We start from the raw sequence: 20,793 nt of genomic DNA, 5'->3' as shown, positions 1-20,793 counted from the left end.
TATTTATTTTATTTATATGTGAGTACACTGTAGTTGGTCTTCATACACTTCAGAAGAGAGCATCCTATGACAGATGGTCATGAGCCACCATGTGGTTGCTGGAAATTGAACTCAGGACCTCTGGAAGAGCAGGCAGTGCTCTTAACCACTGAGCCATCTCTCCAGCCCCATGACATTGAATTCTTGATTCTCTTGTCTCTACCCTCAAGTGCTGGGATTATAGGCTCAACTCTTCTCATTTCATTCATTCATTCATTCATTCATTCATTCATTCATTCCCTTGTACCTGTTAGACACTAGACTTTCTTTCTCCTCCTCCTCTTCCTCCTTCTCCTCCTCCTCCTCCTCCTCCTCCTCCTCCTCCTTCTCCTCTTCCTCTCTCTCCTCCTCCGATTAGTGCTTTGCCTGAATGTCTGTGAGAGAGTCAGATCCACTGAAACTTGAGTTGCAAGTTGCCATGTGGGTGCTGGGAATTGAACCTGATTCCTCTGGAAGAGCAGCCAGTGCTCTTAACCACTGAGCCATTGTCCAGCCCCATTGGGTTCTATTCTTTAAGGTTTGAATGCCTAGTGTACTTTTGGCTTGTTTTTAGTTTGGACTTTTTGAGAAAAGTCTCCCTATTTATCCCTATCTGTCCTGGCCTTGAACTCACTCTATACCCCAGGTTAACCTCACCCCTTAGCCAACCTCCTACCTTGGCCTCCCCAGTGCTGGGGATACCCTATGTGTCACCACCCTTAGCTTTGAAGGCTTATTTTGAACTCTCCTGCTGAGTCCCTCTCCTCACGCTACACCGTTCTCTTCCCCAGATTTTCTCTCCCACATACCCCACTGATTCAAGGTGGTCGGATCACTGGGTTAAGTCACTGAAACTCAGAAGATCTCCTCAGTTCATGGGGTGACCTTGACAAGTGCCTTTCAGAACCATCACCAGTGAGTGAGTGTTAGAGGGAGAAACTGGGACTGGACTGGGACCGGCTTATGTGTGGGGACATCTGAGGGCACTGAGATGTCTGCAGAAGAGGAGGGGCTGGCAGAGTTTGAAAGGGAGAAGGCTCCGGTGGATGGAGCCTGACTGTCTGGTTTTGGTATGGGAAGAATAGAGCCAGACAGGGATAAGATGGGGGTGGGGGTGGGGGGAGAGTTAGCCCAAGGCTTAAAAATGGGGCAAGGGTGGGGGCCAAGACAAGCCCTGAGCTAAACAGAAAGTTAGGAAAGTGACAGGGCAAGGCAGATGTCCCTGAGGCCATGGAGAGGAGGCTGCTGACCTCTGAACCACCTGTCCCTGAATTACCTGTGGGTGAGCCTGGGCCCCTCCCTGGAGCAAGGGTGGGCCTGGCCTACTGTCTGGAGGGTGGGGCAGACAGGTGGTGGGGTCTCCTTCAGAGTTCAGGAGGGCTAAGCTGATGGGTGCTTATATTACCCCAGACGCTCTGAGATCAGCAGCCAGCTCAAGTGCTCCTCAAGGGTAGCCACTTAGCACTTGCCACCTTCAGTATGGGAAGTGGGTGCCTGTGCCTTTAAATTCTCAGCAGGTTGAAATGGCTGATGACATCACTGGTTCCTGGGAGCTGAGGAGCTGGAGCCAGAACCCAAGGGAGCCAGGCTGGGCTGCCGGGGTCTGCTGCAGACATGGAGGGCCAGAGCAGGAGTGGTAGTGCCAAGTCGGGGACCAGAACTGGACTGGGACCCTTGCCTGGGACCCATGGGGCTTTGCAAACTGGGACACCCTCGAAGGTAAGAACCCCTAAACCCTAGCTAGCCCCCATTCCTGATTCCTAGTCTCACACTCCCCCACCACACGCACTCTGCAGGCACCCTGGTGCCCCTGGCTAAGGGACTGGTACTTTTCTGTGCCTGCCAAGCAGAGGCTGGGCAAAAAGGTCACGCTGGAGGGGCAGTAATGGGATGCCCATAGAGAAAAGGAACCAGCCACAGCCAGGAGTCCCCCAGAAGCACTCTGGATTGGTTGTCAGAGGACCCAGCTGTTCTCCAGCTCTGCTGTGTGACCTTGGACAAGTGGCTTGTCCTCTCTGAGCCAATGCAAAATGAGGGGGCTTGTGTCTGAAGACTAGAACTGTGACATCTGGGATGTCTAAGTTGTTAGTGCTGGAGGCGGTATGGTGCTTGGGGGGGAGGGGGCACACAGTGGGACACTTGGAACCAAGGAGAGTATCCAAAATGCTGCCTCAAAAAGTGGAGTTCAGGGAGGGAGGTGGAAGTAGAATTCCAGGTTCTCTGAACCGAGAAGGACAGGGACAGAGACTGAACTGCATCTCCAAAGCAGGATGGGGCCACCCTGGGGCGAGCATAGACCTTCCTCCGTCCTCCCTGGCAAAGGATGCTTTCTCCTGTCCTCTGGAGAGTGGGAATAGCATAATCAGAATGGACAAGGCAGGTGTTCTCCCCCCTGCCAGGTATAAAGAATACCCATTTGCCTATCCTCACAGGTGGAGAAAGGACAGGCAAGATAAGAGGGCACAGTCTGGGCAGAGAGAGGCGTGGCATTAGACCGCACTGACTGGCCAAGGAGGGTGGGCTTACTCTCCAGCATTCAAATCCCAGGAAGTGTTAGGCTCAAGTATGGCCCCTTGCTCTGAACGCACACACTTTAGGATGTGGTATGGTCAGGGACCCTTCCAACAGCGCGTTAATTTTACAGATGGGAAACAGTCTGTGGGCTGAGGAACATTTGCTTCAAATCCCAAAGCTGGGATTTGACAGTCTCCATTGCCAGCTCTTGACCCTGCATGGCCCACTGGGAATGGGTCAGCACAGGCAGGACTGTGACCAAGGGGTCAGGAGTGGTGGGTAGAGTGTGAGGGTCACCTGAGGGACACTGGAAGAAAGAACATGGAGGGACTTGGGGTGTTTGAGTCAGCGCCCTCTGTAAGAGGAGCGGCAGGGGCTGCCGTGAGAGCTGCCCTGGAAGCTTGTCAGGTTAAAGCGGGAGTAGGTGCCAGCCAGGAAGGCTAGGAGAGCACTCAGATTCGGGCTCATGCTCCACTCAGCCTATTCAGGGTTTCAGTCTGTCCGTCTGTGAACAGGGTTTCAAGATTAATATGGAAACATGACTTTTGTATCCTTTTGTATCCTGTCTCTTCTGAGAAGGAAACTGACCTGGAGCAGAATGGATTGGAGAGAGAGCAGGCAGGCTTTCTTTGGAAGGATCTGCCCTAAGCTGTGTCTGCTGAGGGCTAAATGGAAGTGAGGGCTCAGCCCCTTGCTAGAGTCACTCTGAGTCATCTATTTGTCCTCTAGAAGGTAAATTCAAGTTTTCAGCTTCCAGCAAAGAACACGGGCCCAACACCCTCAGAACCAAGATTGGCCCTGGCACCGGTGGGACCACGAGCAGCTGTGTCACCTCCTTCAGAGAGACCAAGACTGGCTTTGTCATCTCCCCGACCCATCCTAGCTCCACTGTCCACCGCTGGCGAACAGAAAAGACCTCCACCTCACCGCAGCTCCAAGCCGGCTCCCACGTCTGTGGGCCAACTGGTAGTATCTGCCGCTGCAGGACCAAAGCCTCCGCCAGTCGCCTCGGTCTCAATCCTGGCTCCGAAGTCTCTGGGGCAGCTAGTAATATCTGCCTCTGCTATGCCAAGGCCTACTCCGGCTCCTCTAGGGCCCATTCTATCACCAACTTCCAGGGATCAGAAGCAGTTATCACCCACCTCTGTGGGACCTAAGCCAGCATTGGCAACCTCAGGCCTAAGCCTGGCACTGGCCTCTCAGGAGCAGCCCCCACAGTCCCCCTCCAGTCCTTCCCCTGTGCCCAGTCCCGTTCTGTCACCCTCTCAGGAGAGTCACCTGGCTCCAGCAACTGTGACATCTACCCCAGCTTCCGAGAGACAGTTGCCAGCTAGACAGAAGGATACGGCAGTTCGCAGGCCCATTCCCCCTGCAGACGGGTGTCTCCATACCCCAGTGCAGGCAGCTGGTCTTGCCACCTCTCCTCCAAGGGCCCAAACTTCCTCAGATCCTCGGCTTTCCCCCTCCTTCCGCGCAAGACCAGAGGCTCCGCGCCACAGTCCCGAGGATCCCGTCTTGCCGCCGCCACCACAGACCCTGCCCTTGGATGTGAGCTCAGGCCTTCCAGAGTCTGGCACCCGCTCCCCTGGACTTCTGTCCCCTACCTTTCGGCCAGGAATCCCTTCAAACCAGACTGTGCCCCCACCTCTGCCCAAGCCACCTCGGTCTCCCAGCCGCTCCCCTAGTCGTTCTCCCAACCGCTCTCCCTGTGTGCCCCCAGCCCCTGAGGTGGCACTCCCAAGACCTGTCACCCAGGGTGCAGGGCCTGGCAAGTGCCCAAGCCCTAACCTACAGACACAAGAAAGCCCAGTCGCCACCGCCACCTCACCAACGTCTTCTTGGTCAGCTCAGCCTACCTGCAAGAGCGACCCTGGATTCCGGTGAGGGCCTGGCTCTCCCTCATTTAAAGTTACTGGGACTTGAAAGGAGAGACTGGTGACTGCATTTTAAACTCAGTTTACCTCGATAGGAATGGATGGGAGCGGGGCGCTCCTGGACCTACTTTGGGACCCTAGAAGATGCTCTCTCTCTCTAAGGGATTTGCTTCTTGGGTTTATCTCCCCAGGAAGGTAGTTGGGGATGTTAGGCCTACTTTGTGTCTTTTCTAAAAACCCTTACTTATTTACCTGCCTCCATTTAACTCCCCAGAAGGAGTCCTGTGAGAGAGAAAGGGAGGGTGGGAAAATGGTAGCCAGGAGTAAACCCTCCCATGTACCTGCCTCCAGGATCACTGTGGTTACATGGAATGTGGGCACTGCCATGCCTCCTGACGATGTCACATCTCTTCTACACCTGGGTGGTGGCCACGATAGCGACGGTGCAGACATGATTGCCATCGGGTGAGGAGCAGTGGAAGCCGATCCCCTTTCCTGGGCATTTTGGCCTCCTGGACACACCCATAAAAGGAATTTCTAAAACAGCCTTTCCAATGATCGTTCCCTCCCCGCTTACCCCCAAGGTTGCAAGAAGTCAATTCCATGATCAACAAGCGGCTCAAGGATGCTCTCTTTACCGACCAGTGGAGTGAGCTCTTCATGGATGCGCTGGGGCCTTTCAACTTCGTGCTGGTAACAACACGGACACCCTTGTGGGAAGCAGGGACTCTTTTGGATTCCTGCTCCCATCTCAGAGAGACTGCTGGGTCTCTCTATTGCTGGGGTAGAGAAATGAGGGGGGTAGGAGGCAGAGGCAGAGGCTGCGGGAAAGCTGTATGCCGAGGGTCCCCAGCACGCCTCCCCCTGCAGGTGAGCACCGTGAGGATGCAGGGCGTCATCCTGCTGCTCTTCGCCAAGTACTACCACCTACCCTTCCTACGGGATGTGCAGACGGACTGTACTCGGACTGGCCTGGGTGGCTACTGGGTGAGCGGGGTGGGGTGGGAGGTGATGGGGGAGGGGGAAGGGCCTGAGTGTGGCTTGCAAGATCACCACTTCACGCTTGTATCCTTTACCCGGAGACCCTCCCCAACCCAAGAGCCACTGTTTTCTACGCCCCGCCCCGTTCCTTCTCTGGCCCCTCCCAGCCTCCTTTTTCTTTCCTTAGAACTTATTCCGGCCTAAGATTAAGCCTCCTCTGCTCCTCAGGGGCTCTTATGCCCAGCCCAGTGACTCCTCTCCTGGCTCAGGTCAGGCCCATGACCAGTCAAACCTCACCCCTAGGGTAACAAGGGCGGAGTAAGTGTGCGCTTAGCAGCCTTCGGGCACATGCTGTGCTTCCTAAACTGCCACTTGCCCGCACACATGGACAAGGCGGAGCAGCGCAAGGATAACTTTCAAACTATCCTTAGCCTCCAGCAATTCCAGGGACCTGGTGCACACGGCATCCTGGATCATGAGTAAGTGAGGATGAAAAGTGCCAGGTTGTGTGGATAGGAATGTTGGGCCTACTGATGGATGTGAGCGACCCACTCATATGACCTATAGGAAAACCCGAGGCAGCTAGCAGTTTGCTGGGGAGGGGAGGATCCTGCAAGGTAGAGCTTTCCTGGGGGGTATTTGCTTGCTGAAATTCCTCACCTAATGTCTCTAGACTCTCTTTTTCCTCCATCCCTTGCCTGACTGAAGGCTCTGGCAGCCATTGGCACTTCTAAAGGGTTGGGTGGGTGCCAGGAAGGATCTAGATTGAGCCTTTGCACTCCGTGGACCCTCTGACCCCCCACTCCCACCCTGGAGCAGCCTTGTATTCTGGTTTGGGGACCTGAACTTCCGCATTGAGAGCTATGACCTACACTTCGTCAAGTTCGCCATAGACAGCAACCAACTCCATCAGCTCTGGGAGAAGGACCAGGTAGGCAGTGACTTTTCTTCCCCTTCCCTGACTCTTGACCTCCCTGTCCCACCCTGTCTCTGGATGCTGTACAAGGCCCAAGCTCTTGTTCTGCCTGTCTGGTTCCCCCACAGCTCAACATGGCCAAGAATACTTGGCCCATCTTGAAAGGTTTCCAGGAAGGGCCCCTTAATTTTGCCCCCACCTTCAAGTTTGATGTGGGGACCAACAAATATGATACGAGGTAAGCCATGGGATAGGGGTGGGATGAGGGGAAGGGGCAGAAGATAAAGCCAGAGCCGTGCTTTGACCCCTGGCCCCTGAAATTCAGGCTACCTTGTCCTATCGCAGTGCCAAGAAGCGGAAGCCAGCCTGGACAGATCGCATTCTGTGGAAGGTCAAGGCTCCAAGTGGAGGCCCCAGCCCCTCAGGGCGAGAGAGTCACAGGCTCCAGGTGACCCAGCACAGCTATCGCAGTCACATGGAATACACCGTCAGTGACCACAAGCCTGTTGCCGCCCGCTTCCTTCTGCAGGTAAGTCCTGGCCTCATCCGCCCCTCACGACGGTCCTTGGCCCAGCTAAGCATCTTCTATCAGTAACCTTACCACCTGCCCTTAACAGCAGCCTTTTTTTTTTTTTCAAATAAAGAGGGAGTGGCTGACAGGACCTCCCTTGCCTAGAGCAACGTGGTAGGAGGAAAAGGAAGGATTTGAACTCAAGACAGTTTGGTTAAAAGAACTCGTATCTTTGCACTATCTGTCACCGACTTCTTCCTCCTTCCAAGAAATGTTTAGGGCAACAGCCTAAAGTTTGAAGAACATACTGGTCTTGCAGAGGACCCAAGTTCATGTTCCAGCACCCCCAGGGGGCATCTCACAGTCACCTAAATATAACTCCAGATTCAAGAGATCTGATGCCTCTAGCCTCTGTGGGTACCTATGCACATGCACATGCCCATGCCTTGTGCAGAGTTTGAAAAACAAGTTCAAAATTCTTTTCTGAAAAAAGCGTGCCTGTGTTGAACACACACACACACACACACACACACACACACACGCTTTTCTTTCTTGTCATTCTCCTTAAGCAATGCAGTATAACAGCAGCCTTCGCGCCATTCGCAGTATGTTAAGTATTGTAAGTAACTTAGAAATGAATTAAAATATACACAGGGCTGCACAGTTACATGCACATAACATATACCATTTTGCATAAGGAACTTCGACCTCCCTGGGATTTAGTGTCTACCAGGGGAACCAAACAGACCCGGATGCTCAGGGGTGACTTCACTGTGTTTAGAACCGAGGTTCCTAAAGACAAAGGAGGCAGTCCTAGCGTGTCAGAAGCTGTTTGGAAGACGACATAGTCTAACTCTCTGGTTTACCATGGGGTAACCTCAGGCTCCTACTGAGATGTCGATGTGCCCCAAGTCTAGCGGCAGAAGCAGAATAGGGTGGGTAGGTCTGTCCTGTGTTTCCAACCTTGAAACCTAAGCTGTGGTTTCTGGATTTCTTGGTCTGATAAGAAGGAGTCCTGCAAGCCAAAGAATGTTTCTCATGGTAACTTTGTCACGTGATCAGTCAATGGGACTCAAGCCAAAACTTCAGCTGGGGATGGGGCTCCGCCCAAGCATGGCCTCGAGTGAACTCTGGGACAGGGATGGGGTAGGAGCTTTTGGTTTTGTTTGTTTGTTTGTTTGTTTTTAGATCACTTCTTGCTATGTATTAGGCTCTTTCAAGCTCATGATCCTCCTGTCTCAGCTTCCCAAGTGTTAACGTTATAGGCATGTGCCACCACACCTTGGCCCTTAGTCAGGGACCCCGCCTAGAGACTCAGCATTAGGCCACATTGTCCTGTCCTTCCCATGGTGGACAGGAAAAAAATTGTTACCTGGGACTTGGGATGCGGCTCAGAGGTAGGGTACTTCCCTAGCATGGGTGACACACAGGGTTCAATCCCAGCAATGCAGAAAGAACTGAAAGGAAACAAAGAACTTTTTAAAAAGTTATTGTAAGGGAGGGGTTAGGGGGATGTTGGCCCGGAAACCGGGAAAGGGAATAACACTCAAAATGTAAATAAGAAATACTCAAGTTAATAAAAAAAAAAGTTATTGTAAGCTGGGGCTGGTGGCCAATTCCAGGACTGAGAATAGTGAAGTGGAGGAATCAAGAGTTCAAAGCCAGCCAGGGCCACATAGTGAGACCCTGGGTCAAACAATAACAAAAGTTACCCGGGGAAGGCCAGGTGTGAAAAAAAAAAAAGTTACCTAATGAACCAAGCATGGTGGCAAATCTCTCTAATTACAGCATTTCAACAAAGTCTGAGGGCAGAAGAACTTCAAATTCAGTCTGGTCTCCCTGGAACACATTGAGACTCTGTCTTAAAAATAAACCTGGGGGGCTGGGGATTTAGCTCAGTGGTAGAGCGCTTACCTAGGAAGCGCAAGGCCCTGGGTTCGGTCCCCAGCTCCGAAAAAATAAATAAATAAATAAATAAACAAACAAACAAACAAACAAACAAACCTAACGTGACCTGCCGGACATCTACCATACATCAGACCACATGTAGAGCCCTTACACACACCATCCCTTTGAATGCCGTAGGCCCTGAAACGTCCAAAGTCTCCTCTCTATTTTAGAGTTAGGGCTATTCATTTGTTTTATGTACATAGATGCTTTGGTTGTGTATGCTTCTGTGTCTGCAGAGGCAGAGGAAAGAGGGTGGACAGCTGTGAGCCACCATTTGAGTGCTGGGAACTGAACCTGGGTCCTCTGTTTCTGTTTTTGGTTTGTTTGGTTTTTTTGTTTTTGTTTTGGGTTTTTTTTTTTAAAGGATTGGTTTATTTTATGTATGTGAGCATGCTGTCTTCAGACACACCAGAAGAGGGCATCAAATCCCACTACAGATGGTTGTGAGTCACCAGGTGGTTGTTGGGAATTGAACTCAGGACCTCAGGAACAACGTCAGCTAGTGCCTTTAACCTCTGAGCCATCTCTCCATCTCTCTTTGACCCACCTCACCCCACCCCCCGTATTTGTTTTACATTTGTTTATGTGCACAGGTGTGCACTCTCTGAAAGAGTTCAGAGGATAACTTTTGGGAGTGGGTGATCTCTTTCTAAATGTGGATCCAGGGATTAAACTCAGGTCACCCTGAGGATAAAGCTTCTTCCCACCGAGCCCTCTAGCAGGCTTTGTTTTGGGGTTGGTTGGAGATTTTGTTTATTTTGCTTTGTTTTTCTTGTCTTTTTAAAGAACAGACTCTCTCATAGCCTGGTCTGGACCATTCTAGAATCTGCTCTCCAGCCTGCACCTAAGGACAGGTTATAGGCACGCATCATTGCACCTCTGCAGGGATTTTACCCTTGTAAAGCCTTAGAACACATTTCAACCTGCCCTTCAGTTAGGAACCCAGGACGGGGAAGGAATGTACTGGTTTCTTCTGGAACAGCTAGGCTCAGAAGCCAGGGAAAGAAACCTGAAACCAGATCAACAGGGAGCAGACAAAGGCCCTAGGCTGGCACCACGTGAGCTCTTCCTTAGGGACACAGGTGGCCAGGATTCTGGCTGCTTGCCACTGCAGAAACTCCACCTGTCTAGGTGACTCCCTGGTTGTCCTGGCTGGTCCCAGAGGAAAACACTCATGATTCTAGTTTGTGTTCGTGGACTCATGACAAGGTAGTGTTATTAGTTGACCCTTAACAGTAAGATTCAGATGGGGGAAACTGAGTCTGGGGAAGGCCAGGGTCTTGTCTGTCTGAGGTCACACAATAATGTAGCGATGGAGCTGGAAAATGAACTGAGGTCTCCAGCCACCTGTTTCTGGCCTCTTGTTGGCTCCAGGAAATCGAACTTATCCCAGAATCCTGTGTACACATGGGACTTAACCTATCTCCCTTGCTATCGTTTAGGCTAATTATTTAGTGAGCACCTAAAACTGGGCAGTTGGTGAAATATATTACACACCAGCACTTCAGGGAATCAATAGTTCAGCCCTGGGTATAAAACAGGAGCCTCGAGTGCTGGAGAGATGGCTTAGCTGTTGAAAGCATCCCCCGGCTGCTCTTCTGCAGGACCCAGATTTCGATTCTAGCACCACATGGCAGCTAACGACCACATGTAACTCCAGGTCAAAGCCCCAGGCACACACGTGCTCAGATACATGCAGGAAAAACACACAATACACACAAAACAATTTTTTTAAAAAAAATTAAAACTAAACAAGAGTTTCTGGACAAGGGCCTGCCTACTGAACGGCTAAGGAAGTCAACCATTGTATAATCTGACAATAGCTGAGCTGAGACCAAATCTAAGACTGCTGGCTTCAAAGTCACGTTCTACCGACTAACTAAGAAGGCTCCGGATAAAAGGGAACCCAGAATGAAGGCAAGGATTTTTATTTGGCTGGTTTTGGTTTGATTTTTTACCATATTTTTGGCATAGTGTTTCTCTATATAGTCCCATTCTGGCCTAGAACTTGCTGGGTTGCCCCAGATTAGACTTAAATTCTCCATTCTTCTGCCTCAGCCTCCAGAATATATACTAGTAGTTATTATAAGCATGGCCCATGGGGCTGGAGAGATGGCTCAGTGGTTAAGAGCACCCGACTACTCTTCCAGAGGTCCTGAGTTCAATTCCCAGCAACCACATGGTGGCTCACAACCATCTGTAATGGGATCCAGTGCTCTCTTCTGGTGTGTCTGAAGACAGCTACAGTGTACTTATATATAATAAATAAATAAATCTTTTTTTTTTAAAGCATGGGCCACTACCAAGAGCTCTAGGTATGTGGGATGCTAGAGGGCCTCCTCTGACATTGTCCTCTGTCCCTGCCTTGTTTGGGCAGTTTGCCTTCAGGGATGATGTACCTCTGGTACGGCTGGAGGTGGCGGACGAGTGGGCAAGGCCGGAGCAGGCTGTGGTGAGATACCGCGTGGAAACAGTATTTGCCCGAAGCTCCTGGGACTGGATTGGCTTGTACCGGGTGAGACTAAGAAGAATCTGGTGGGGAAGGAAGTCACTCTGGAGGAAGGAAGGAGCCTGCAGGCCCCCTGTGTCACTGGTGTATCCAGTGTTTGATGCTCTGTGGGAAGCTGCTAGTTTTAGGGGATCACAACCCCGGTTCCTCATTCCTTAGGTGGGTTTCCGTCACTGTAAGGATTATGTGGCTTATGTCTGGGCCAAGCATGAAGAAGTGGATGGGAATATCTACCAGGTACTTATAAGGAGAGAGGAGAGGGTTGGGAACACCAGGATTCTGCTTGGGGGAGGGAGTCCTGAGGCTGCCCTCTGGCCCCAGCTTGGGCCTCTACCCCTGTGTCCACCAGGTGACCTTCAGTGAGGAGTCACTGCCCAAGGGCCATGGCGACTTCATCCTGGGTTACTATAGCCACCACCACAGCATCCTCATTGGTGTCACAGAACCCTTTCAGGTAAACGGATCAGACTGTCAGGCCAAAGCAGGCCAAGATGTCCCAGTCCAACGTCACATCTTCCACATCTTCCACGTTCTCTCTGTGACCTTAGACCAGTAGCCCAGCCTCACTGGGTCTGCCAACAGGGAAGGAGGGTGTGGGCAGGCTAGAGAATGGAGTTGCCCCAGTGGCCAGTATTCTCTCCAGATCTCGCTGCCTACCTCAGAATCAGCCAGCAGCAGCACAGACAGCTCAGGCACCAGCTCCGAGGGGGAGGATGACAGCACTCTGGAGCTGCTGGCACCCAAGTCCCGCAGCCCCAGCCCTGGCAAGTCCAAGAGACACCGTAGTCGCAGCCCGGGCCTAGCACGCTTCCCCAGTCTCGCTCTCCGTCCCTCATCCCGCGAACGCCGTGGTGGCAGCCGTAGTCCCTCACCCCAGAGCCGCCAGCTGCCTCGGGTAGCCCCCGACAGGGGTCACAGTAGTGGCAGCCGAGGTAGTAGTGAGGAGGGGCCCTCTGGGCCGCCTGGACCCTGGGCCTTCCCACCAGCTGTGCCTCGAAGCCTGGGCCTGCTTCCAGCCTTGCGCCTGGAGACCGTAGACCCAGGTGGCGGAGGCTCCTGGGGACCTGACCAGGAGGCCCCTGACCCTAATAGCCTGTCCCCCAGCCCGCAGGGCAGGCTGGGGCTAGAGGACGGGGGTTTGGGGCCCTGATGTGGGAGGTAGATGGACCTAGACGGTCTCATTCTGCCACTTTCGTCCACAAACCCGCCCGCCTCTCTCTTGCTGCTGCTCCAGCCGTTAACCACATCTGCCACTCTGTCTTGGCCAGGAGTGGCCAACTGGGCTTCCCCAAACTCAGTCCTGGCACCACCTCAACTGTGACAATCAGCAAAGCCTCGCCTGGGCCCTCATCTGGGATGATGGGGGTAACGGACAGATGTTCCAATCTTGGAGGTCATCCATTAGGAATTAAATTCTCCAGCTTCACTCTTGGCTCCTTCCTGACTTGTTAGCAGTCACAGATGGGGGTGCTAGGAACTAATGATGTGATGGAGTGATAGAACTGACGTATACTAGGCACCAGCTGTATATGGAAACATGCCATCTCCTTTCATTTCCACCCTGTGTGCCCAAAGCCATCCTTAGACCCATTACACAGATAGGCAAACTGAAACCCCCAAGAGGTCCTGCCTGAATCTCAAAAGCAGACAGCAAAGTTCAGTCAAGCTGTGTGTTAGAGGAAAAGAATGTTTACTGAGCGTATGCGTATTTATTAATTCATTTATTCCTCAGCACCCCTATGAGGTAGTTCATGTTTACAAGTTCCCCTTTCAAGCTGGGGGTGTAATTTAGTCGGGAGCATGCTTTGAGCAGGTTGAAGCGTTGACACTCCGGTTTCCCTCCCCAGTATCACCTAAAAACTTGGTGTGGTGGTGTATGCCTGCAATTCCAGCACTTTGGAGGTAGAGGAAAGTGGACCAGAAGTTCAAGGCTGTATTCCTATACATAGCAGAAGCTAGCCTGGGCTATAGTGAGACCCCCACTCAGACAGACACACGATAAGGACACCCCTACCCTCTTTTTCAGAGGAGGGAACTAAGGCTCAGCGTGGAGGAGGGAGGTCCCTTGCCCTAACTCCTCATGGGCATGGAAAAGATTTCAATTTAGAGTTAGAACAGAAAGATTAGTTCAGGCCAGGAAGGACCCAGAAACTATTAAAAGAAGGGGGAGAATGTGGGAACGCGCTGCACACCCTGGATTCAAGAACAAGCCTTTCTTTTGTATCCTTGGTTTCTCACCTGCAGCTTTAGGCCTCACTGTCAAATGCTGGACTCAGAGAGGCAGGTCTAGTGACAGAGACACCCAGGTACCTGCTTCTGGTACCTCCTGGACTCCTGCAATCAGCCACTCCCCCCATTCTATCTGTGTCTGAAGTTACCTGACAAGGTCTAAGCCCAAGGCATCAGAATAGACTCTGAACAGCACATCCAGACACAGAGGGGTTGTGTCACCAGTTCAAGGTCACCCAGTACAGCAGGAGATGTGGTCCAACATTCGGACGTTAAGCTTCCTTCCACCAAGCCTCCTGTAATCTATGAGAGCCATGCTGTTCCTCGAAGAACAGACCAAGTCTCTCAGGACATAGCAACAGCAGGAAGGAGGTCCAGGCTGGTGAAACTGAGGTCATGAGCTCCAGAATTTCTTCTGTCCCCCGGGTCTCCAGATTGCCTGGGTTAGTTGCAGACATTGGCTGTAGAATGACATGAGGGTCCCCGGGGGCTCCAAAGGCTGTGCCAGAACCTCCCCGGTGCCTTTATCCCAGAAATGGAGTCCATTCTGATGAAGCCTCTGCAAATGCCGAGCTGACACCTTGATGGCCCTATGGTCTCTGGAACAGCTGTGGGGAGACAAGGGGTCAAAGCCAACAGAATCTACCCTACTTCGAAAATAGAACCAAAGCCCAGAGGAGGGCAGGTGTGAGATCAGGGTCACCAGCAAAGCAGAGAGGGCATGGCTAAACCTAGATGAGGCAGTTAACTTAGGCTGGTAGCCAGGGGCCTGGGGTCCAGGCCTGGGTGGCTGCGGAAACCTCAGTCAGTAATTGAGCCTGTTTGTCTGTGTCTGTGACTGGCAGGCCGTGAGCTACATACAGCACATCCACTGTTTCCTCGGCTCCTGCAATCTTTCGGTTTGCTTGTTTTTGTTCGAGACAGGATCTCACTGTGTAGCTTAGACTAGCCTTAAACATACTATCTATCCCAGCTGGGCCCCAAAGTAGATTTCCCTGCCTCAGTTTCCCAAGTAGGACTAGAAGCGTGTGCCCCATACCAGGCTTTCCTATTCTACAGAGCAGCAAGGAGAGGGCTGGAAAGCTGAATCAATTATCAAGGACATACAAGAATTAAATCTCAAAGCACAGGCACACACAAGGCCTGCTGCAGAGCTGGGCCCAGGGCAGCATGGGTCAGAGGGATGGTGACAGAGTCTCGAGCCCCTCTGACCCTCTACCATGCCTAGTGTCCCCGGCACACAATTGGTTCTTCTACAAACCAACCCAGCCCTTGACAAAGGCCCCATTCCTCCTGGCTCTGCGTTCGCTTACCCTTTGCCCTCAGGACAGTTGAGTTGTGGGGCCAGCTTGAAGCAGGTAGTACCCAGGAGCTCCCAAACCTTGTTGGTGTTTGCAGGCAGGCTGTGGTGCCTCAGGAAACGTGCCAGACTGAGGGCAGACGCAGGCTCAGGCTGGGCCAGAACCTTGCCAGGTGCTGCTGCACAGATCTGGCGGCAGGCAACCCACTCCCAAGCCCACCCAGCAGGCCTCACCGGCGGGTGCAATTGCAATGGAAAAGGGGCGTCTGGGCGCTGTTGAGCAGGTGGAACTTGGTTTCCTGGGGCTTGATCTGGTGCTCGCACTGATCCAGGTGGCGAAGGCTTCGACAGACACGGTGGGCACCTGGGAGCAAGATGTGGTAGTTAAGAAAGTTCAGTCCACGGGGAGGCACCTGGGCCCGCTGCCATCCAGGAGACACACCAGAACATGTGTTTGGTCACACAGTCCTCTTCTGTCTCCTCCCCTATGTTCACAGAATGTCAAGCACATAGAACGAATCCTCGCTGCACAGACACAGACATAGACACAGACACAGACACAGACACAGACACACACACACACACACACACACACACACACACACACACACACCCTGCACAGTGACTGTCTGAGGATCCCAGATAAGGCTTCCTGGACTCAGACACTGCTTAGCTGAGTCTGGGAGAGGAAAAAGAGAGAGCAGAGGCTCCAGATGGGAAAAGAGCAAAGGCCTCTCAAGAACAGATTGTGGGGGCTTCATTTCTTGTTTCTTTCAGGCTTGAGCATGGAGCCATGCACGCTGTAGACAAATGCTTTACCGCTGGCTGCACCCAGCCCCTACATCTAGCCCTTGCAGTCAGCCTTTGAGGAAACCAGTGAAGTTTGTGAAGCTGAAGTTTCAGCTAGTGGGGAGAGTGGATTGGACCTGAGTGTTCTCAGTGTTGAGGTTTTAGCAGCTGATATTTTGAGAGGTGAGATGCTCAACAGGGCATGACAGTGCTTAATTTACAGACTATGGAAGTCCCTTAGATCTTAGGATCTAATAAAGAAAGTTGGGGTGCCCTGGGAGGTGTTTACAACAAACAAACAAACAAACAAACAACAACAACAATAATAATAATAATAGTATAATAATAGTAATAAACCAAAGAGGTAACACTACACTTGCTCACAGAGGTAAGAACAACGACCCTCCCACCCCCTTGAAAGGCTTAATTCTAAGTTCACCTTGACGTTTTGGGCCATCCTGGAGGCCGGGATGGGAGACTCCTGGCTGGCCTCTCGGGATCATCATATCAGGTCTGGAGGAGATGGCAGGGGTCTGGAGGGGAGTGACGGTGGTTGTGCTGTGGTGTCTGGCTGGTGTCTGCTGTGGGCCCCTCTTCCAGCTGGGTGCTGGGCTTTGGGGGCTGGGAGTAAGTGGGGTGGCTTCAGCCTTCCAGGAGGCGTTGTAGTAAGTCCTGGGCTGCAGGTGAGCAAGGGGTAAGGAGCCATATGTCCTGCACCTGAGGGGGGCAGTTTGAGGCATTTAATGACCCAGAATTCCTGTTCCCAAAGCTCCCAGAATCATCTCCCCTACCACCACCAGGCTGTGGGGAATTCTCCAGAAAGGTTCAAACCAACCCCTAGCCTTGCCCTAATCAAAGAACAATGCATGGGTCCTGGAGGACACGCAGACCTCCCTCCCTGGACTTAAGAGTCCAATTGCCCTGCTGGCTGGGCAAGGACTCAAGTGGGGCAGCCACATACCCGCCCCACCAGTGCCAAGCCACACAGGTCTCCTGCTCCTTCAGCACAAAGCAGGGGATCTCCAGCACGTTGAAGAAAGCCACGCCCATGATGTCCGCGATGGAGTCACCCTGGCTCCTCAGGCACTGTTGAAACCTGCCCCCAGAACCAGAATTCAGGTCCCAGGACCCCAGGGAGCCTCGTGGAACCTTTTGTTGCTCACTCTACCAGACGATCATTCACTTTCTAGAACCTCAGTTTTGCCCGCCTGCACGGAGGATGGTCAGAAGAAGGGGCCACAGCTGCCGATCGTTAGAACTCTCTGGGTTCCTAGTGCCTATACCCAAGAACCGGGTAACCCTGTTCTGTCCCCGAGCCCTCTCTGGCTGCTGCCAACCTGGCATCACAGTCGCAGTGAGAGATGGTGTGGAATCGGAAGTTTCGGATGCCGTAATTATACTGCAAGGGTGAGATGGTTTGTGGGCACTGGTCGTGCTCCCGGCAGCAGAAATCAGGGCCGTGGAACATACCTGCATGGAGAGAAAGGGGCGCAAACTGGAGCCGGGGTACGGTGCGGCCGCTATGCCTACCCAGTATAGCAAATGCTCCTCCCCGTCCCAGCCCAGAGCCAGAGCAGGGCAGTTGTTCTCCAGGTACAGCGCCCTCACAGTTCAGAGAAGTCCACGGGCTCGCAGCCTCCTTTGCTTACTCCTAGCGCTGGAGAGCCCACCCACCAGCTGGTGGACTTGTCTTCCTCAGCGCTGACTCACAGAGCTCCCAGGCTCACAACCAAATAAAACTCCAGATAATGAGAGTGTGTGATGGAACGACAGACAGGCCAGGTACAATCTTTCCCCTGGCACAGCAAGGCACTGGGTGGGTGAGATGCCCAACCTGGCTTGCTCAAATCCGGTCCCCCGGCAGCATTCCTTGCAGATACACGGCACTCAACCACAGCTCAAGCCATGATGTCCATCATTGTGGTGTTTCCACAAGCCAAGCTCACAGCAGCCCTCAAAGAGAAGTGGCTTTTTATCTTACAAATAAGGAACTTGGAGTTTCAAGAAGTGTCCGCTTGAATGTGCTAGGTGGAGCCTGGGTCTTTGGGGCTCTTTCCACTGAAGTATCTCATGGGTAGAGGCTGTTTAGAACAGCAGAATCCCGATCCTCCCCCAGCCTACCTCCTCCCTCAGGTGGTGATTCATGAGGACTCTGGGTTTGAGTCAATTAGGTGTCCCATGAAGAGCTACTCATGTTCACACCCATTTTACAGATTAAAAAAAAAGGGGGGGGGGGTTGAGGATTTAGCTCAGTGGTAGAGCGCTTGCCTAGGAAGCCCAAGGCCCTGGGTTCGGTCCCCAGCTCCGAAAAAAAGAACCAAAAAAAAAAAAAAAAAAAAAAAAGAGGTTCAAAATGCCTAAGTCACTTCTCCAAGAATACAGCCTAGAAGAAGGGGGGTCAGGCTGGAGCCCAACACCCCACTCCACATATACCCGCCAGACACCTACCCAAACCCCTGCGGCTCACCCAGTTCTGAGGCATTCTCAGCAGAGTTCCCAACACCGCACCACAGCGTGCCAGGAATGGTCCAGCCTCTTCTCCTTCGTTGGTGCTCTCCGGCAGGTGCTCCGCGGTGCTCTGTTTCTCGCTTCTCCCTGGCTCCCGTGGGACTAGCCTCAGACCTTCGGCAGGCCTCCCACTGGCTCTGCAGAGTGGCCAGTGCTCTCTGCAGCTCTGGTCCAGGGGTGTGGATGAAGGCGTGCCGCAAGGGCTCATGAGCACAGAGAGCCCTGAAGGCTGCGATGAGCTCGGATTCATCCTGCCTGATACAAACCTGCAGCCTGTGGTGCGCATCCCAGAGGGCCTGGAATAATGCCAGGCCTTGGGCATCTTCGCCCAAGAAGCTCAGGGAGCCCAGAGGGCTACCAGAGATGGACCGGACCAAATGGCAGGAGGTACTGTCCCAATGGAGGGTATGGGAGCCTTCTGGAACAACCCCCAGGAAAGCCAGCACCCCCAGAAGTATCCCCAGGACCCCCATTCTATCCTAGCCCAGCCTGGTCAGACAAAGCCCCCTGGATGCCTGCCTTTGGCTGCCCACGAGGCAGCTGCTGAGGCTGGAGCGGAAGCGATGCCCAGCAGACCCTGGGTGTCGGGGCCAATGAATGGAGCTGCAGGAGGAGGAGGAGGAAGGCTGGTGTGTGGGGTGATATTGGGCTTGTAACCGAATCCACCGGCTGGGCAGGCTGCTGATTGGCTGAGGGATGCATTGCTGGGCCCACGCCTCCACTCAGCCTGTCCTCAGCGTTGTCCAGTCACCTGCCCCAGGGCTGGCCTGGAAAGATAGATCTGTGATGCCTTGGGCTGTGAGGGTGGGGATGGAGGAGGGAGGTCAAGAGGAAGCTGTGTCTCCTTTGGAGCCAGAAGAGAGTGCAGGGACTTAGAGGAGACCTCCATAACCTGTCCTTGCTCTCCTAACCCAGTTGCAGCTACCACACCCAAGTCTATGAGATTGGCAAGAGGCCATGGACCTCAGCTAGGGCGGGTGGAAGAGGCCAAGACAGGGCTGGGGCTCTGGGGCCCACCCTGGGAGTTCCCAAATCTTCTGGGAAAAGAAGGTTGATTCTGGTGCTCTTTGCAAGTCCCGGTTCTCAGAAAGCCCCTTGTCATACTCCAAAGGCTCCACAGGACCCCTGCAACTTCCAGCGCAGATCTGGTCCAGCACCAATACTCCTGTCTTATGGTTGGGGACACACAGCCAGAGTAGGACCTGAAAACAACCTGGAGCAGGGATGGCACTGGGGATTTGAAAGATAAGATCCCCAAATAAGCAGAAAATGGCTCAGAGGGCCAGGTCTACAGCCCTTCTATTCTTGGAGTATGACCACCTAGAGACCCAGAAGGCATCATGTGTCCCCCAAGGGACATGGGTTTCTCTATCATGGAGGGGGGCTATACTCAGCACCCCATGTCCCCAAGCCGATGTGTCATTCAGCTTCCAAATATCTGGCGAAGCTAGTATTTATACCCATCATATAGATGAAGAAACTGAGTCCAGCTGGCTGTAAGTCCACCTTTCATCCCAGCACTTAGAAGGCAGAGGTAGGCAGATCTCTGTGTTTGAGGCAAGACTGATGGTCTATGTAATGAGTTCCGGGACAGCCAAAGCCACATAATGAGACCCTGTCTCAAAAACAAACAAAACAAAACAAACACACAAACTAAGGAAAATGGCAAGATAGAAACTGAAGGTCCGTAGGGTGGGAAAAGTAATTCAAATGACACTCAGGCCCCCATGGGGCTGAGACCTTAAAGGTGCAAGTCAGGGCTAGCCTGGACATTATCCCCTCAGCCCTTGTTCTATACTTGAAGGAAGTCAAGTCCCATCAAAACAGAGTCAGAGCCAGTGCAGGAAGGGGAGCACGGAGTCTGCTTCCGCCATGAGGCCCATCTTTGTGGCTTCAGAACTAGCACTAACCTGGAGGTAATAGCTGAGGATTAATGAAAAGAGGATTGGTGGGCTGGAGAGGTGGCTCAGAGGTTAAGAGCACTGACTGCTCTTCCAGAGGTCCTGAGTTCAAATCCCAGCAACCACATGGTGGCTCACAACCATCTGTAATGGGATCTGATGCCCTCTTATGGTGTGTCTGAAGACAGCGATAAATAAATAAATAAATAAATAAATAAATGAATGAATGAATAAATAAATAAATAAATCTTAAAGGAAGAAAGAAAAAAAGAAGGAAGGAAAAGAGGATTGGTGTAACCAAGGTGCCAAACCCCTCTCCAGAAGTTGAGAGAGATGTGGTGACATCGAGGGAGAGAGAAGAGGGTGTAGACACAAGGTTAAAATTAAAAAAAAAAAAAAAAAAAAAGCAAGCACATTTGTGGTATTTTCTTTTCTCTCGTCAGAGGACCTGACATCCAGTTAGGCTCCCTTTTCCACATTCCACAGCCTTCCCTGCCCATCACCTAGTAGGGCTGGAAAGAGAATCACATTAGGAGCCCAGCTTTGGAAAGATCAGACCCAGCTGGTACAGTGTGACCTTGGCCTTAGAAATCAACGTCTCCGGCCCTCAGCTTCCTCTTCTGCAAGACCAGAATGAACCCTGTAGTTACTCACAGGGCGTTAGGTAAGACTCTTACCCTAGGCACAGCATCTGCCATCCAAAACACTCACTACCACCTCAGGGTGGCAGGAAGCGACCTAGCTGGGAGAAAGCAAACCCTAAGGTTTGGGGATCACTGAATCTATGTCTGCC

At 52.4% G+C, this 20,793-nt stretch overlaps 2 protein-coding genes across 6 annotated transcripts; one reads left to right on the top strand and one right to left on the bottom strand.

Annotated features, from left to right (window-relative positions):
- The first annotated feature begins 1,557 nt into the window (after nucleotides 1-1,557).
- Nucleotides 1,558-12,699, top strand: Inpp5j (inositol polyphosphate-5-phosphatase J). 4 transcript variants are annotated; one of them, XM_063272839.1, is made up of 13 exons: nucleotides 1,558-1,737; nucleotides 3,283-4,412; nucleotides 4,758-4,871; nucleotides 4,991-5,099; nucleotides 5,277-5,393; nucleotides 5,691-5,866; nucleotides 6,207-6,318; nucleotides 6,432-6,541; nucleotides 6,649-6,832; nucleotides 11,142-11,279; nucleotides 11,433-11,510; nucleotides 11,623-11,727; nucleotides 12,508-12,699. In XM_063272839.1, exons 1-13 carry the CDS (start codon nucleotides 1,633-1,635, stop codon nucleotides 12,592-12,594), a joined length of 2,565 nt encoding a protein of 854 aa, XP_063128909.1. In that variant the 5' UTR covers nucleotides 1,558-1,632; the 3' UTR covers nucleotides 12,595-12,699. The 4 variants fall into 4 exon arrangements, 3 of the variants coding, with proteins under 3 accessions (XP_063128909.1, XP_006251217.1, NP_598246.1); XM_006251155.5 differs by having other exon boundaries at nucleotides 1,559-1,737; nucleotides 11,917-12,699; NM_133562.2 differs by having other exon boundaries at nucleotides 1,591-1,737; nucleotides 3,262-4,412; nucleotides 11,917-12,698.
- Nucleotides 12,700-12,945: 246 nt separating this feature from the next.
- Pla2g3 (phospholipase A2, group III) lies at nucleotides 12,946-20,580 on the bottom strand. Of its 2 annotated transcripts, NM_001106015.1 has the most exons (7): nucleotides 18,059-18,626; nucleotides 16,929-17,061; nucleotides 16,553-16,687; nucleotides 16,031-16,308; nucleotides 15,037-15,166; nucleotides 14,816-14,932; nucleotides 12,946-14,110 (listed from the first exon to the last, which is right to left on the bottom strand). In NM_001106015.1, the coding sequence occupies exons 1-7, from the start codon at nucleotides 18,570-18,572 to the stop codon at nucleotides 13,897-13,899; spliced, it is 1,521 nt and encodes a 506-aa protein (NP_001099485.1). In that variant the 5' UTR covers nucleotides 18,573-18,626; the 3' UTR covers nucleotides 12,946-13,896. The 2 variants fall into 2 exon arrangements, with proteins under 2 accessions (NP_001099485.1, XP_017454608.1); XM_017599119.3 differs by lacking the exon at nucleotides 16,553-16,687 and having other exon boundaries at nucleotides 12,947-14,110; nucleotides 18,059-20,580.
- Between the last annotated feature and the right edge of the window lie 213 nt (nucleotides 20,581-20,793).

The sequence above is a fragment of the Rattus norvegicus genome, chromosome 14 (genome assembly GCF_036323735.1).
Source record: "Rattus norvegicus strain BN/NHsdMcwi chromosome 14, GRCr8, whole genome shotgun sequence".
NCBI lineage: Eukaryota > Metazoa > Chordata > Mammalia > Rodentia > Muridae > Rattus > Rattus norvegicus.
Note: the sequence above shows the minus strand (reverse complement) of the source record. Positions and strands in the feature narration are given on the sequence as shown.